This window comes from Bidens hawaiensis, unplaced genomic scaffold, assembly GCF_021521415.1.
Source record: "Bidens hawaiensis isolate Kalapana, Puna unplaced genomic scaffold, B.hawaiensis_p1.1 tig00006734_1, whole genome shotgun sequence".
NCBI classification, from domain to species: domain Eukaryota; kingdom Viridiplantae; phylum Streptophyta; class Magnoliopsida; order Asterales; family Asteraceae; genus Bidens; species Bidens hawaiensis.
In genome coordinates, this window is record NW_027491459.1 from 486,546 (window position 1) to 502,665 (window position 16,120).

Genomic DNA, 16,120 nt, shown 5'->3' on the forward strand with positions numbered 1-16,120 from the left:
TTTTAATTATGTGGTTTTTTTTATATAACTACGACAAATATTGTGAGTTGTGTTCTTGTACTTTCCACATATTGTGTTTTATTATATGACACATTATGTTGTAATATGAATTAAAATACTACATTGAGTGAATTAAATTTGGGTGCTACAACGAGGTGATAGTGAACTCCATATAAGTATTTGGAGCCCTGATCTTTATTTTATTATTTTAACATGAAATTTAACGCGGTGTCTTATTTGAGGTGATCGAATATTTAATGAACCAAATGTTGAGAAAACCGATGAAGCTAATTCACATGCCCATGTAGTTCTGATCAAACAACAGTTTGATCATTCAACATGTTTGATATTCGTTTCATGTGAATCGGTGGCCAAACATAGAACCTAACTTTCCAACATGTTACATGTACCTTGTAGAGAATGGTTGGTTATATGTGTTGAGAATATTACTTCTTTAAAAGCAACTAAAGTATGTGTTTCTCTTATATTTAGTTTTGGAAAATTCAAATAAAAGTCTTGATATCACTCATCCTGATCAAAATTATTATTATTATTATTATTATTATTATTATTATTATTATTATTATTATTATTATTATTATTATTATTATTATTATTATTATAAAAAGTTCCTCAATTTTCTTACTCTTTTTATTTTTAATTTTGTTTTGTTTTGTTTTTAGATTTTTAATGGTTAGCCGGCTTTAGATATAAAATGGCTAGCTAAATGTATACTGATGTTAATTTGTTTTTAGTTCTCTAAATATAACATATATGTCTCGGGTTTGAGGTGGATTATGGATATATAAATTTATCTGTTATGAAAACTAATTTCTTTTATAATTATATATGCTAAATAAAGTTATGTTTTATATAAAGTAATATTTTAACGGTCGATACGAAGCTATTAAGAAGAAATTCATAATGGTATATTCTGTAGAAGTTAAATGTTATTGTTATATTTCAATTATCTAATTTAGTTTATACATAACAAGGATATAAAACAAAAAATATAAGTTCAAATAACTAATTAAATATATATCCTTTTTTGTATTGTGTAAATAATATTTACAGAATATTTTTGTGTGTTTATTTTATTTACCACATTAAAACAGTGTGGATGTTTGATGTTAACATTAAACTTGAATTTTATATAGGTCGACAATAAAATGGTGTAAAAGGGTTGAGTACAAAATCTGCGAATAATTACTATTTACCTTTCTTTATATATAAATCTTTGGATGTTAATGAGATATTAAATTTGATCAAAGAAATTACAAAATGATAAACACTGTTAAGTATTAAATACATGATTTATATCTAGCATTTGATATTTTTCATAAAATTTCCTTAAATATAGTTTCATATAAAGGTGTAAATAAAATGAGTTGTTCGTAAGCTTCTAGAAATCAAGATACTAAGCTTAAACAAGCACCAATGACCAACCTGAGGTTAAAATTAAGTTGGAGGTTGTTTAATAAAGAATATCGAACCCTAGCTTCACAAAACATTTAACAAGTCGAGCTCAAATTTTACATAGGTCTGGAAGTTAATTGAGATCAAACTTTCGTAAACTAAACAAGGCAAGCTCGAGATTTGACTAGCTTGGACATTTACGCCCCTAATTTTGAAAGCTAATAAATATCAGTTTGTCGGTGATGAGAATTTGAATTTTGAATTTTGAATTTGCATGGGGTAGATATTAATAGTATGTCAAAGTGCCAATGATTAACACGTAATTGTCACAAGAAAATTCAAATAAGTGTTCAAACCAATAAAGACAACTACAAAGGCCTAAAGCATTACCAAAATATATAATTCATTTTTGTCGATTTTGATGAAATAAACATTAAACAATCTTGATATAGTGACTTGTTACCAATTCAACTAAGATCAAATCTGCTACCAAACACCCCATTTAGAGTTAATATTTTTACTTTTTACTGGGGGGTTACAAATCCCAACTTTTAATAGTCAAATGTCTAAATTGAAAATATCAAAATAGTTTCAATACTTGATTTCTTCAATGGTTGGTTTAATGGCTAAAGAATGTTTGATGTCACCGATGTGAAGAGTGTGTTCACCCATTGGAACCCTTCTAATCCCAAATTGATCAACCACACTCAAATGTTTACAAACATGAAGGTCCAGTGCAACCCTTTGAAGCCCGCCTGCGGCCACGTGGACCTTTTGAAAGCCCACCAATTGTTTATTTGTGGCCCATTTGCCTTCTGGCGGGCTTGAGAACACCATCAACGTGTGAGTCCCGTCAGTGGTTCCCGTATTCTCCACATTGATGTGTAGGCTTGTGGAGAGGGTGGAGCATTTTGTATGTGATACGCGCAAGCCGTTGGTTAGGGTTGTTGCGTTGTTGTTTTCAAGGTGTATTGAAAGCATAGGAACTGAAAGGGATGTTGCGGCTTGAGCTATGGAATGTTGGAAAGTTGTGTAACTTAGACCGTGTCCAAATGGATAGACAACGGGCCCTTTGTAAAAACGGTATGTTCGACCCGGGTAATTGTGTTTCGGGTCGGCCCGCATTCCCATGTTTGTCATTGGTACTTTAGCCAAGTACTCTTGTGGGTACCATGTCATAGGCAATTTTCCTCCTGCAAAAATAAGTAAAGATAATTATATTAGTTTCTTATTTAGGCCTTTTGTGCTTTATGACTATGAGGCCCAGTAACTTATCTAGGCCCATTGGTTTCTAAAATAGTTTTGGAGCTATTTAGTTTTAGAACCTGGATTGGTTGTTCCAAACAAGACATCCGCAATGGCGGTTCCACCGGCTTGGCCCGGATATCCGGCCCAAATTATGGCCAAAATGTGAGGGTCTTTTTTCGCGAAAGTGATGTCAACCGGGCCACCGGACATAATGACAAGCACACATGGGCCTCTCGAAGACTTTGCAACTCTAGATATTAGCTCTTGTTGATGTCCGGGCAACAATATGTTGACCCGGTCTCTTTCTTCGGCTTCAATAGATTGATCAAGGCCCATAACCAAGACGGTTGCATCGGCTTGTTGGGCAGCCTTTTCAGCCGGTCCGATTAGTTGGTTCCCTCTACAACTCACATCACTACACCCTGTTTGGTGAATCGTCTTTACGTATCTCGCTATACCTTGTAATGATGTTGTATACCCGCAAGCGATTCCTAGTATAATAAAAATATATTAGATTTTGTATTTCCTTATAATAAAAGACAAACTTTTTTATAATACGTACCCGCATAGTTGCCTATCATGGTGACCGTGACATCCGAATTGGGCCCAATAACAGCAACAGTATGGTGTCGCATTGTTGACAATGGCGGGCCTCTCCCACGGTTTTTTAGAAGGACAATGCCTTGACGGGCCGCTTCTAGTGCAAGTTGGTTACTCGATGGTAAGCACACATCGGGTGTTCCTAAGTTTGCATATGGTTGTCCCGGCCCGTCAAACATACCCAAACGCATCTGAACTCCAATGGTGTTTGCCAAGGCTCCATCAACATCCGCCTCTTTTAATTTCCCTTGGGCTATCGCCCCCTCGGTATACACCGCCAAAGACGGGCCACAATCCAAATCAAGCCCTGGAAAAACAATCAATGTTACATAAATAAAACCCCTAAAATAAAACAAAACTTGTTTAACAATTCGACACGGACCTGCTTTAATGCTCTCCGCGGCTGCATCTTCTAATGTGGCCGTGTAATGTTGATCGGTATACATAACCCCAACCGAATCACAATCCGACACGATGTATCTATTTTATAAGTAAAAACATTAAAGATAATTATAGAAACCGAACTAATGAATCATTATATTGCTAGCATGTTATCTAAGTCTTACCCGTTGAGGCGCCAAGACCCACGGATCGTCTTCTTAAGGAGATTCGAGTCGGCACAAGTAGGTTTCCCATTGACTTGATTATATGAACACATTACACTTGCAACTTTACCTTCTAAAACACAAGCCTTGAATGGTACATTATATGTGTCCTCTAAATCTTGTTTACTCACCTACGAAAAAACATAGATGTATTTTTGGTGAGAGCACAAAAAAGAGTGTTATTCTTATAAATAAATATTTATGTAAAACAACAATATTAATAATTTAGGATCACCTTAGCATTAAAGTTATGTCGATTAACACCATTCCAACTATCAAGATCATACGCGGTGTAGTGTTTGCAACACGCTGCTACCTTGAGTCTATTACCCACATTGCCTTGAAGTCCTTTAACATATCTAACAGCGTACCGAGCAGCCAATGTTGGATCTTCTCCTGGCGTTTCTTGACCCCGACCCCACCTTGGATCGCGAAAAATATTCACATTTGGGCTCCAAAATGTTAGGCCCGCCATTCCTCCATTGTACATAGCCCGTGCTTCATTCGACACCACCTGATTTTTAATATTTTCCACATATTCAATATAAGTACAACTTTTTTATTCATGGTGACCACAAATGCACCCAACTCTAACATATGCTTTTGTTAAGTTATTATACAAAGTACAATTAATTAAATTGTTATTATAAGATTAGTCATTTTAAATATTTAATATATCCAATTATATAAACAATAAAGGTGTTTTAGGAAGATGGGTTTAACTTATTATAGCAGAAGGGACCCCACTAGCCGGCCCAAATGTAGTTGTCCACTAGTGTCAAATGGACTCATGGAGTATCAAAAGTATGGGCTACAAGATTGCTAAAAAAATAGTACACTAACCCCCTCAAATTAACCATATATGTAAAACAGCCCCTATATCATTGTTTTAAGTTAAATAAAACAGGCCCTGATTTCATTGCAGTAACATTTGTTTAATCTTGTGACATTGCCTGCATAATTTGGTTATCCCGTGACTTTTGACTTGAGTGTGACCTCACTACCACTTGCACCAAAAATCATGTGAGAAATATTTTTTATTATTAATACATTATATATTATTGATAACCGTGATAACGGTTTCTGGTAAACTTACAGAACCCCGCTAATGTGGTAATACTCTGCTAAAAAATGAAATACAATAACAACATGTTATACAAGATTGTTAAAGATGGAAAACCAGTAAAAGTTGGATTCGAAATAACATTTAATAGTGCTACCAGGGGCGAAGCATACTTAGGGCCCGGGGTGGCCCCGCCCCCCACTGTTTTTTTTCGCGGTGGTGTGAATTTACCCGTTTTCGTCCAAAATTTTTTATACGCAGTGTAAATTTAGCCGTTTTCGATTGAAAGTTTTAGCTCGGCCCCCCCTCATTTGTGAATTTTTTAAATACATTTTGAGTCCGCCCCCGACATCTTCGTCCAAGCTTCGCCACTGAGTGCTACTTAGCTGCTTACCATGCATGTCACCCTTAATTTGAATAATGTATTATATGACTAAAAATAAATAAGTCTACTTTGACAGTGTAACACATATCTTGACAGAATTCGAATATTATTATCCACCAAATAATTAATAGTAATAATAATACGTAACGATATCTTCTATCATTAATTTACAAACATCACATATACCTGTCCAATCTCTTCCCACAAAGTGTCGTTAAAAGTCGAAGCCGTCGTAATAACTTGAGGAAACTGTGTGGCACCAAGAAACATTGGTAGAAACCGGGTTCCGGGGCCCACGTCCGATACGCCATGTAACGCCTCGGACCACCATTCGTACCCTTGAATTCCTAGTCGAGGTACCGCGGCTGCATTGTTGACCAAAAGTTTGACCTTTTCTTGCAAAGTTAATTTCCCTAGTAAATCTTTAACTCGGTCTTTTATCGGTAAGTTTAGGCGACAAAAGGTGAGGTCTTTAGTGACATTGTTACTTGGGTCACAAGCAAATGGTGGTCTTGATTTTCCGGTGAAGAAAACCAAGAATCCAATTAGGATGAAGAAGAGGGAGGATGGTGAAATAACACATTTTGTGTGAGTTTTTTGTACCATTTTTGTGTGAATTTTGGTTTCAAGAAAGATAAGGAGTGAAAGGGTATTTATAGAATTATAGGGTCATATATATACTTGTATATGTATGCATGTGTGTGTATGTATATATATTATAGTATTGATAGTGCCATAGTGGGCTAGTTTTTTGTGTTATGATTGGGAATACATGACTCCTATAACACTTTTATAACCATGTTTGCCACTTGCTATTGCTACCTTGGCTTCAATACACATGTATGTGTATATGTATTTGTACACACTACACATTATGATCTTTTTTACCTTCTAAGTACCAGGACAAATATTATTTCAAAATAGAAGATTTGTTGTCTCTTTTTATGAGAATAATTTGTAATTTGTTAACTGATAACTTGACGTGGGATTTGATAAATACATTAGAAGACAAGCCAGGTGACCCTCTGAACGATATATTCCTTTTGCTAGTAGTTGTAGTTGTATCATGTATGTAACATTACCATTATAAATCCTTTAATTTCAAATTATATTAAGAGTTACTACAATAGTTATATGCATCCTTCTCCAAGGATGTGCACTTGATATCTTTTGGTGAAGACATGCATTGCCCAACAAGTTTTTTGGTTAAAAAAGTTGGGTTTGCATACGCGTGCAAGGATGGAGTCAATTATGTTCTTGATGGGTTTCTTCAATAAAATGCAATTTTATATTAATAATAATTTTTATATATAAACACATGTATAAATATATTACAGTTTATAACTAATAAAAAAATGTTACGATATTGTGCTTTTATATCATTTCTTTTATCATATTTACGAGTATTTAATTATGTTTCTTGTTAAGGTTGATGGCTCAGTGACAGAGACAAAGTCGCTTAACATCCAATGACCTGCATTCGAGTCACACAAATTACAAAGAAATTGGCTTCTTAAAAAGGTTAATTATGATTCTTTCAATACATCCGAAAGAAGTAACTACAGTTTATTATATGCACTTAAGTTATATTAATATAGATAAGATTTATTACATTAAATAATTTAATTATGAAATAACCAATGAGATAGTGGTTCATTGGTAAAGACAAAGTCATACCACTTGTATAAAAACATTATTATTAATTTGGGAAAAGGCAAGAGGGTTACTGATTTAAGAAAAATGAAAAAAGTATATGTTGGTAAAGACAGAGGTATGATGTTAGTAGGCATTTGGTTAAAATGTCAATTACGCTGTAGGTTCTTAATAACAAATTAAAGGTAAAATGTTGAAAACTTTATAGGGAATACACTCACGGACGTAAGAATCTAATGGTTTTCATAAACAGCCAAACCATGAGAGAAGTAAATAAAACATTTTGTTTTACTAATAAATTTAATTAACAAGAGAATTAGAATAAATAAAGCAGACTGAGTTATTTCTTTTATAAAAAAATGAGTACCACATTTTAGTGATTGACTTATAAAATGTTACTCTTTGTATAGTACATGTAAAATATTCAGAAGAATTTAGTTTCTTATTTATAAGAATTTAATTTCTTAGTTATAACTTATTAAAATTTGAATTAGAGGTTAATATTTTGAATCAACTAACCACTATTTTGGTCTAATAACAAATGCATGTGACATTTAAATAATGGTTGTGGATTTTAATCGAAAAGAGATAAAATAGGTGGAATATATTCAATGTTCAAAAAATATTTTGAATAATTAAGCTAGGCTCGTGCTCACTATATAAATATAAAAATAAAGAAAATGAAAATTACTTTGCCACTCGTGATCTATGCTCCTGATCACTATGTAAAAAGTAAGGCTTGTAATTTGGGTTGATAATTGTGTCAGAACTGATCCAAACAAATTTGTAATGGTCTATTTTTATTATTATTAATTTTTGTTGTATTAAGGCCGAGTGTAGTGGGCGAGGAAATAAGCGATTTTATGGTGGAACACCGCCTCCTGGGCGAAATGGGGCGGGGGCGGGAATAGTTTATCGCCTGCGAAGATGGAGAAAAAATGATATAATAATGATAATGCCCGGGTAACGGCTATATATTAAAAAAAAATTAATTTAAAAACTTAATATATATATATATATATATATATATATATCAAACTTTATCTAACCATTTTCACCCTATCATACACAAACACAAACATAAAAACACTAATCATTTTTATTATTTTCATATTTCTTCAAACTCAATGAGTTCCCCGGATTCCACGAACTTTGCCGAGATTTTGGATCAATTAATAAACGAGAGTCGAAGAATTCATCAGATTTACCGACAAGTGGCGGAAGAGCACTTAGAGGTCACGAACGCGGTTCGGGCCGTCGCCAATAACATGGTGTCGGGCTCTGCTCCATCTACGGCACCACGTAGACGGTCATATATCATTTAGGATCGTACGCAAGCGAACGCTCGTTTGATGAAGGACTACTTCGACGACACACCTACATTTAACGACGCTATGTTTCGACTTCGTTTTCGGATGTCCAAGCGTTTATTTTTGCGCATCGTTGGAGATATGGAGCGGGAGTATGAGTATTTTCAACGAGAGATGCGTTGGAGAATTTTTGCATCGGTAATATTTAAATTGTTTGTATTAACTATTGTTTTTAATATAAATATTGTTTAATAATTTATTTGTATAGGGATAATACAATTATACTCTCGTCGTTATCTGAGGATTCCTACTTCAAACGACTTGACTTGCATATATGATGTACACGAAAGCAAACATTCTTTTCCAGGCATGATCGGGAGTATAGATTGCATGCATTGGGAGTGGGCCAACTGTCCAACCGCATGGCGAGGTCAATACACTCGTGGTGACCATGGAGTGCCAACGGTTAGTCTTCAAGCCATTTTTTCACACGACCTCTGGATTTGGTCAGCCTACTTCGGCTCAGTCGAGTCCAACAACGACATAAACGTTCTCAACGCGTCACCCGGGTTAGAGTATTACATCAGTCGTAGCATACCGGTCTTACCGTTTTATGCCAACGATACCTTCTATCGTCACGGATACTATTTAGGAGATGGGATACATCCAGAGTACTCGATCATCGTCAAGACGTTTCAAGACCCTATCGAAGAAAAAAAGATTATTTTAAGAAGAAGCAAGAGTCCGCGAGAAAGGATATCGAGAGGTGTTTCGGGTATCTAAAAAAACGTTGGCATTATGTGAAAAACCCTTGTCGTGTATGGACGTTGGCAAAAATGAGCGATGCCATGTATACATGTATCATATTGCATAATATGATTTTAGAAGACGAGGGAAAAGCAATATGTCAACACTATATACCAGGAAGCGTTCCAGAACGGTTCCCTGAACCAACCCAAGACCAACGAACGTATAACATTCACCAGCTCACATCAAGTGATATACATAACCAACTGAAAGCGGATTTGGTTCAACACGTGTGGGATAATCGTCCCGTTGAGGAGGACGAAGACGAGTACGAGGACGAAGACGAAGAGGAGGAGGACAATGACGACGACGGGGACGAAGACGAAGATGAAGACGAATAGATTAGTTTTTTATGTATATTTTTATTTTGGTGTGTTTTTTTATTATAATTTATTTTTATTATTCGTGTATTTTTTTTTAGTTTATGTATTTTTTTGTATTTATTTTTTAATTTTAATACATTTTTATTTAATTATTTAAATAATTTGGTTTTTATTTAATTAGTTTAGTTATAAAAAGAAAATAATAAAAAAACACACTGTGGGCCCAACTTGTAGCCCCTACACCATTACTCCCAAAAATAAATTTCCACTCCATGCTGACTGGGCGCCACGTGTCACAATTCGCCCATAATTATAACCCCTCCACTACACATAGCCTTAGCGTCCAACCCTCTTTGACATATATGAGAATATATATTTATATCATGCGTAAACTTTTTAATTTTCTTTTGTTATGGGCATTACACAACACTAAATTAATAATATGAGAAGTGGAGAACAACAATAATAAATCTGAATCGCTAATATCCACTTTATCAATACTTCATATATTTTATTTTGTGATTTTTACATCATATGTTTGGGCTATATATGTATAACATGATAACATCAAGCTACATTTCCACACATATATAAGTTACTAGCTTTTAAACCCGTGTATTACACGGGATTTGTCAAATAATAAAAATATCCATTACCTAAAAGAAATGAACAGTCTTATATACCGTCTTATAGGTATAAAGAAGATAAAATATATAGAATAAATAATAAGAAGTCTAAAATCTCAATTTAACAAATATGATTTTTTTATATACAACATTTGTAAAAATTGTTTTGACCAATTACCCGTGGATAACTATGATAAATGAAATGAGAGATTAAAGAATTAAAAGAGAAATTATAACTCATTTCTCAAAAAAAATTTATCTCATGGTCCATGGATATGTAGGATAAATAAGATGAGAAATTAGAGAATTGGAATGAATTTATAACCCATTTGTCAAAATTATTTTGACCCATGACCAATGGATAGTTGAGATGAATGAGATGATAAATTAGAGAATTAGAAAGAAAATTATAACTCATTTGTCAATATGGTTTTGCTCTATAACCCATGAATATGTAAGATGAATGAGAAAAGATATCAGGCCTAGGGAACGGGTTGAGAATGCTCTTAAAACATGTGCACCTAATCTTTTTAAGACTCTACTTTTTGTTTATTGTCTAACTAAAGACAACCAAATTCCAACTGAAGTTAATTCGTTTGGTTTTCTTGTAAAGGATTTCTTACACAATACACATATGCAATAGCGATGAGAATCTCTATAGCTCTACTCCACCTCACTCTCCCAAGCTACCTCTCCATCAGTTTTCGCAACTTTATCCAAGCATTTAGAATGTGTGTTGTGGGCTAACTAAAAAGTGCATAATGCTCGTCACGTAATTGCCACATGGACGTTGTGGCTTAACTAGTATTTAAATAAAATAAAAATTAATGTTTGTGTGTGTGATTGGTGGAGAGATGAACGTGGTGTGGTGGTTTGATGTTAAAGGGTTGGCGCCCAATAATGAACATGGTGTTGTTGTTTAACGGGCGTTAATAAGGCTGAGGTGACTTTAATGCCCACAACACAATATCTTAATGATGATCCCTACTAGTGTTCTTGTTATTTCTAACGCATATACGCATTTGTCATCTACCTTTGTTTATTTGGAACCATAAAAGCAGAGCATGGTCGTATTAGAAATTTATTTTGAAACAGAAAACATGTCTTTTCATTTTTCTCCTTTTGCTTTAGAGAGAAATATATGTTTCCTTCATAGTGATGTTGTACATTTTATAAACGCGTGTATTATATTATAATATATATTGTAAAAATAATAAAGATTTTTAAAATCAGTTTAACATATTGGATCAAGTTCAACCGATGGAACATATAGATGGCATGCACAACGCCGCAAAATCTTCAAACCAAATCATCGTACTACCATACGCATAGGCAATTATATTTATGTTGAACCAAATAAAAGATCCGATCTAAATAAGCATGAAAATTGATGGATGTGTACCGTGACGAAATTAGCACAACCTATTATTATGAAAAAGTGGATACACTTGCATATATGGACATGGTCCTAGCCTTCAAAACGAGTTGACTCGGTTATTTGTTTGTGCGTTATGTCAAAAGTTTTACATGTAAAAATAACTAACAGAAAACAATAATCCAAAAGATGAGTTAATATTACAATTGCATACACCAGCAGACAATAACTAATTGATTTGATATATATAAAGTCCCACCATTCCTTTCTTAATAGTATATATAGCCAGACAATCTTATTTGCCAAATTGTTGTCAAGATTAAGCAATATATGACTAGAAGACGAGGATGTGATGTATAACATCATGGGGATTGGGATATTAATTTTCATTTTAAAATATTTTTGTTTTTAGTTTTTATTTTTATATATAAACTATTGAAATTCCCCTGCAAGTCAAAGATAGCCATGCCTAGGCTTGAAAGAGTCCAAGAATGCACCTCGCATCCACGCATCCTAAGAAAAGCCTGTAAGTGATTTATAGATGTAGAGTAGTAAAAAGATCCAAGTATTCATATAAGGCTAGCCGTGGGTCGTCCAGGGCTTCCTCAGAAGCCATCAGCAGAACATTCTCATCACCTGCATAACTTAGGTCAGAGGATGATTAAGAATTAACTCCAGAGATTATTTGCGGGTTGCGTAGAACTCCCTCAGAAGTCATCCGCAGGATGTCCCCCTCATGTGTGAGATGACAGAAGAGTGACGTCATCAAAAACAGTTGTAAATAACTTCCTTCTATAAGATTTACGCGAATATTTTTCTTGAAATGCACGTGATATAACAGCCAATTAGGGGAGGGCAGCTAGCAAGGTTGCAACATTATAACCGTGCACATGGTCAGTTTTCTCGCCCTATCGTATGCAGACACATGTCTAGGTTGTTACAAATAACATCTTCTAGAATAGGACCGTTGTACCTATAATATTCCCTTGTCCACCGGCTATAAATACCCTCTCCATCATCATGAGGTATTTATTCACACTTCACATATTAAAACCATCACTTGAAATACTTTCTCTCTCTAAGAAATGTACTTATTCTCACGCCGGAGGGTGGTTACGGGAAGACCCCCCCCCCCCTCTTGTCATTCCCGTAACGAGCTCATGGTGTTATGTTTTGCAGGTTTCCGTCACCGGACTTGTTGAGCTTTGCTTGTATCGTTGTGTTATTTGTTATTTTACCCATATCCTGTATAACCATCGGTCTAGCCTATCAAAGTTTAGACATGTGCTTCTTCATGATTGTAAGACATGAATAACACCTACAAGAATGTCTATGGATTCTAAAAATATACCGACAGAACGAACAAAATACAGAATAGCATTAAGTTATTTCAGTAGAGATTAGATGTAAAGAGATTGTTAATTGATCAATAGTTATAATGTGAACAAGTACTTACTATTATTGATGTATGTTTTTGGTCCAATATGTTAGCTCTAATGCATTTAGTCAATTACATATATAAAAAACTATAAAACAAATCCAACTTATTGAGATTTATTTGGTCTGAAACGTTAATTCTACGTCTTCAAAAAATTCTTATCATCAGTGACGGATGCATTACCAGTTGGGGGGGGGGGGGTAAAGACCCCCATTGAACTAAAGGTCACTAGGATAAAAAATCAACATTTTAATAACTAATAATAATGTTTAGCCCCCATGTGATTTTTTATTAGCCCCCATGTAGAACCTTGAAGCCCCCATTTTAGTACCTAAGTAGAACAAATTCAAAAAATTTTAGAAACCTGCAAATTTCAGTCGACAATGAAGTTTAGAAGATAGGTTGAAAGAGAGAGATTGGGATATTAAAGACAAACTTAGACAAACTTATTATTCGCCCCTTATAGTTTAGCAAAGTTACAAAACATACCTATTAACATACCTATTACCTATTAGTTTCCTTCGAATTTTTAACAACTTAGAGAGTTGGAGTTAAGCATTTTATATTAATTGTTAATCAAATCTAATTAAGTTGAATAGGTTAATAATTACTTGCCTTTCATTTTCTTAGATTGTTAAATTAGTATTGTATCAACTATTTTTGTTTTGAGTAAAATTTGAATTTTTATTATACTCGCTATTAACATTTGTTTAATTTGTTCGAAAGAATTTCAACAAAATCATAATATTATTAAGCAAATAAATATTAAAGTTTTATAATATCGTTAAGCAAACAAGTTCGGATTATACTGACTCGACGGCTCATTGTAATCCGACCCGTTTTAAACCGGCTTCTTTTGACCATGCCTATTTTTACCCCCACTCATAAAAAATCCTGGATCCGCCACTGTTTATCATCCACTGTTATGAATCTTATGGGCCCAACCCAGCAACCCGTACACGCAGCCCAAATCAGATGGCCCAAACAAGTTAAACGCTTCAAGTTATAAGCAAAGTCACAAATAGGGCTGTCAATTTTACCCGAAACCCGAAACGCAACACGAGGAGACACGTATCGAACCCGAACTAACCCGACCCGAAAAACCCGAACCCGAGAAAAGATCAACCCAAACCAGAAACGAAGTAATTTGGGTTGGTTCTCGGGTTTGATTTATAAGTTTTGGGTAAACCCGAATAAACTTTTAGTTTTGAAATTAAATATATATTTATGTATAATAGGCTTAGTATTAGCGACTAACGTTATCAGAATTTGGTCATAATCGATTGTTGTCATCATAACTATTATTGATCGATTGTTTATTGATAGTTTATGTTTTCCGATTGTTACTAATAGCAACTGTAACTGAACAACCAAATCATGCCCGATTGAAGACGATTGTGGTTCGAGTTAGTTTTACTCTTCTTTTGGATTGTTTTATCAAGTTATGTTAGTTTATTAATTGATTATTTGCTTACGAGCAAAGAATAATATGTTGTTTTAATTTTAGCATTGTAGGTTTTAATTTTTTTTTGTTTTCTAGGATACTCGAAACCCGATTAACCTAACCCGGACCCGAAAACCCGTGAGAGATTCGGGTTGGGTTTCGGATCAAGATTTAAAACTTTGAAACCCGACAAACGAACCCGAAGAACACCAATAGTCACAAAGGAGTCGTGGTTATCAATGAACGTATGGTGATTTGGTTCTAGTCTCCCATCTCCTTTCTCTCTATATTCTGATCTTCTTTCTATTGGATCTTGCTTCTTGTAATTTTCTATTTGCAATTGAATGATTAATTGATTTGAGTGTTATCAATTGAAAATTATTTGGTTACTTCCACTTTGTATTGAGAAGTAATTACTTCATCCACTATGTCCTCAAAGATGCGTAAATCAATCATAATTCTCTCATACAAGTTAATTTGGGTCTACCTCGACCCTTTCTCCCCTCTAAACTGAGAGTTTCCACTTATCTAACAAGAACCGTGGCTTGTCTCCTCTTCACACGTCTAAACCATCTCAAATTCTCAATCACCCCTCCCTTATTTTGGCTAATATATGAGCCACTCCTAACATTTCACGAAAACACTGTTTCTTATTCGATACAATCTTGTGTGCCCACATATCCACCTTTAATCAATCTTTTAATCGTTTCCACTTATCCAATCTTGTTAAAACAAGAAGTCAATCATTTAGTCATATTTTTCCTATCATTCGGTGAAGATAAGGTCGGTTATAGGCTTATAGCACATGAATTATTTGACTCCTTACGCCAATCAATATTACTTCATCAAACTTTACAACCAATGACAAAGAGAAAAGTTATATGATCTACACATAATTAAATGCAGGTCATGTGTCATGCAACCAATCTTTAATTTATAGGTCACGTCTTACATTAAGTGCGAACGTATATATATAACTTATTTCATTAAATTAAGGTTTGAAAATTTTGACACGATGGGAAATGAAATATGAAGGCTTTGTGGTGATATCTAACCTATACAATAGATTGTTTATGTTTGGATTGACCTATCTGATATATAGTTAGTCGAATGATCTATTTAACTCATTCAATTAAACAGATCAAATCACTAACAAACATTCAACTACTGACCGTCTATGACATGCTTAATCAATTTGTTAAAACCCAACAACCCGATTAACATGTTTATAACTTTATCACTGCATGTCAGCCATTGACACTATTATAAAAATGAGTTGCTCGAGTGGTATTCGGTTTATATGATTTTAAGTGCTTGCGATCAAAGATGACGTGTTTTAGACAAATAAATATCCAATTCATGTCGCCGGTACATTAAAAATTATCTTTATGTCATTTACACTTTCCTCTTGTTAACACAAATCCATCAAACTTACATGACATAAACCCATATGCGAATCTACAATGGAAGTAGGATACTCCTCAACTTTCTTGATGAAATGCAAAATTAGTGTAAATTTTGTTTTTCTTCTTTGTTTTATGTACTTGGATACCCCCTGTTAGGTCACGGATAATCTGTATTGAGGATATGTTATCCTTAAGACGCGTCTGGATCAGTTATCCTTGATAAGAGTTCAAGAATTAAGTCAGGATCAAGGATCATCAGTATTTGTTGTTACTAATAATTGTTTCTCATGTGTAGGTTTATGATTAACAGGTATAACGGCTATAAGACTTAGTCCACCTATGTCACACCCCGACTTAGGGCATAGGCGTGTGACCACAAGTTGGTAACTGTTTTGTAAATATATCAGAGTTTATGGATTAA

At 34.2% G+C, this 16,120-nt stretch overlaps 1 protein-coding gene across 1 annotated transcript; it reads right to left on the reverse strand.

The window, feature by feature from the left end:
- Nucleotides 1-1,446: 1,446 nt before the first annotated feature.
- Nucleotides 1,447-6,084, reverse strand: LOC143633453 (beta-D-xylosidase 1-like). Its single transcript, XM_077101762.1, has 7 exons — nt 5,504-6,084; nt 4,105-4,383; nt 3,831-4,000; nt 3,647-3,744; nt 3,227-3,571; nt 2,742-3,155; nt 1,447-2,609 (listed from the first exon to the last, which is right to left on the reverse strand). The coding sequence occupies exons 1-7, from the start codon at nt 5,921-5,923 to the stop codon at nt 2,008-2,010; spliced, it is 2,328 nt and encodes a 775-aa protein (XP_076957877.1). The 5' UTR covers nt 5,924-6,084; the 3' UTR covers nt 1,447-2,007.
- Nucleotides 6,085-16,120: the final 10,036 nt, after the last annotated feature.

What these genes read in the sequence shown, in the direction of transcription:
- LOC143633453 (XM_077101762.1), bottom strand. Translation starts at nt 5,923, where the DNA reads ATGGTACAAAAAACTCACACAAAATGTGTTATTTCACCATCCTCCCTC. An exon ending in CGCGGAGAGCATTAAAGCAG is followed by an intron (nt 3,572 to 3,646) that starts GTCCGTGTCGAA and finishes TTGTTTTTCCAG; the next exon opens with GGCTTGATTTGGATTGTGGC. An exon ending in GTTTGGAACAACCAATCCAG is followed by an intron (nt 2,610 to 2,741) that starts GTTCTAAAACTA and finishes TTATTTTTGCAG; the next exon opens with GAGGAAAATTGCCTATGACA.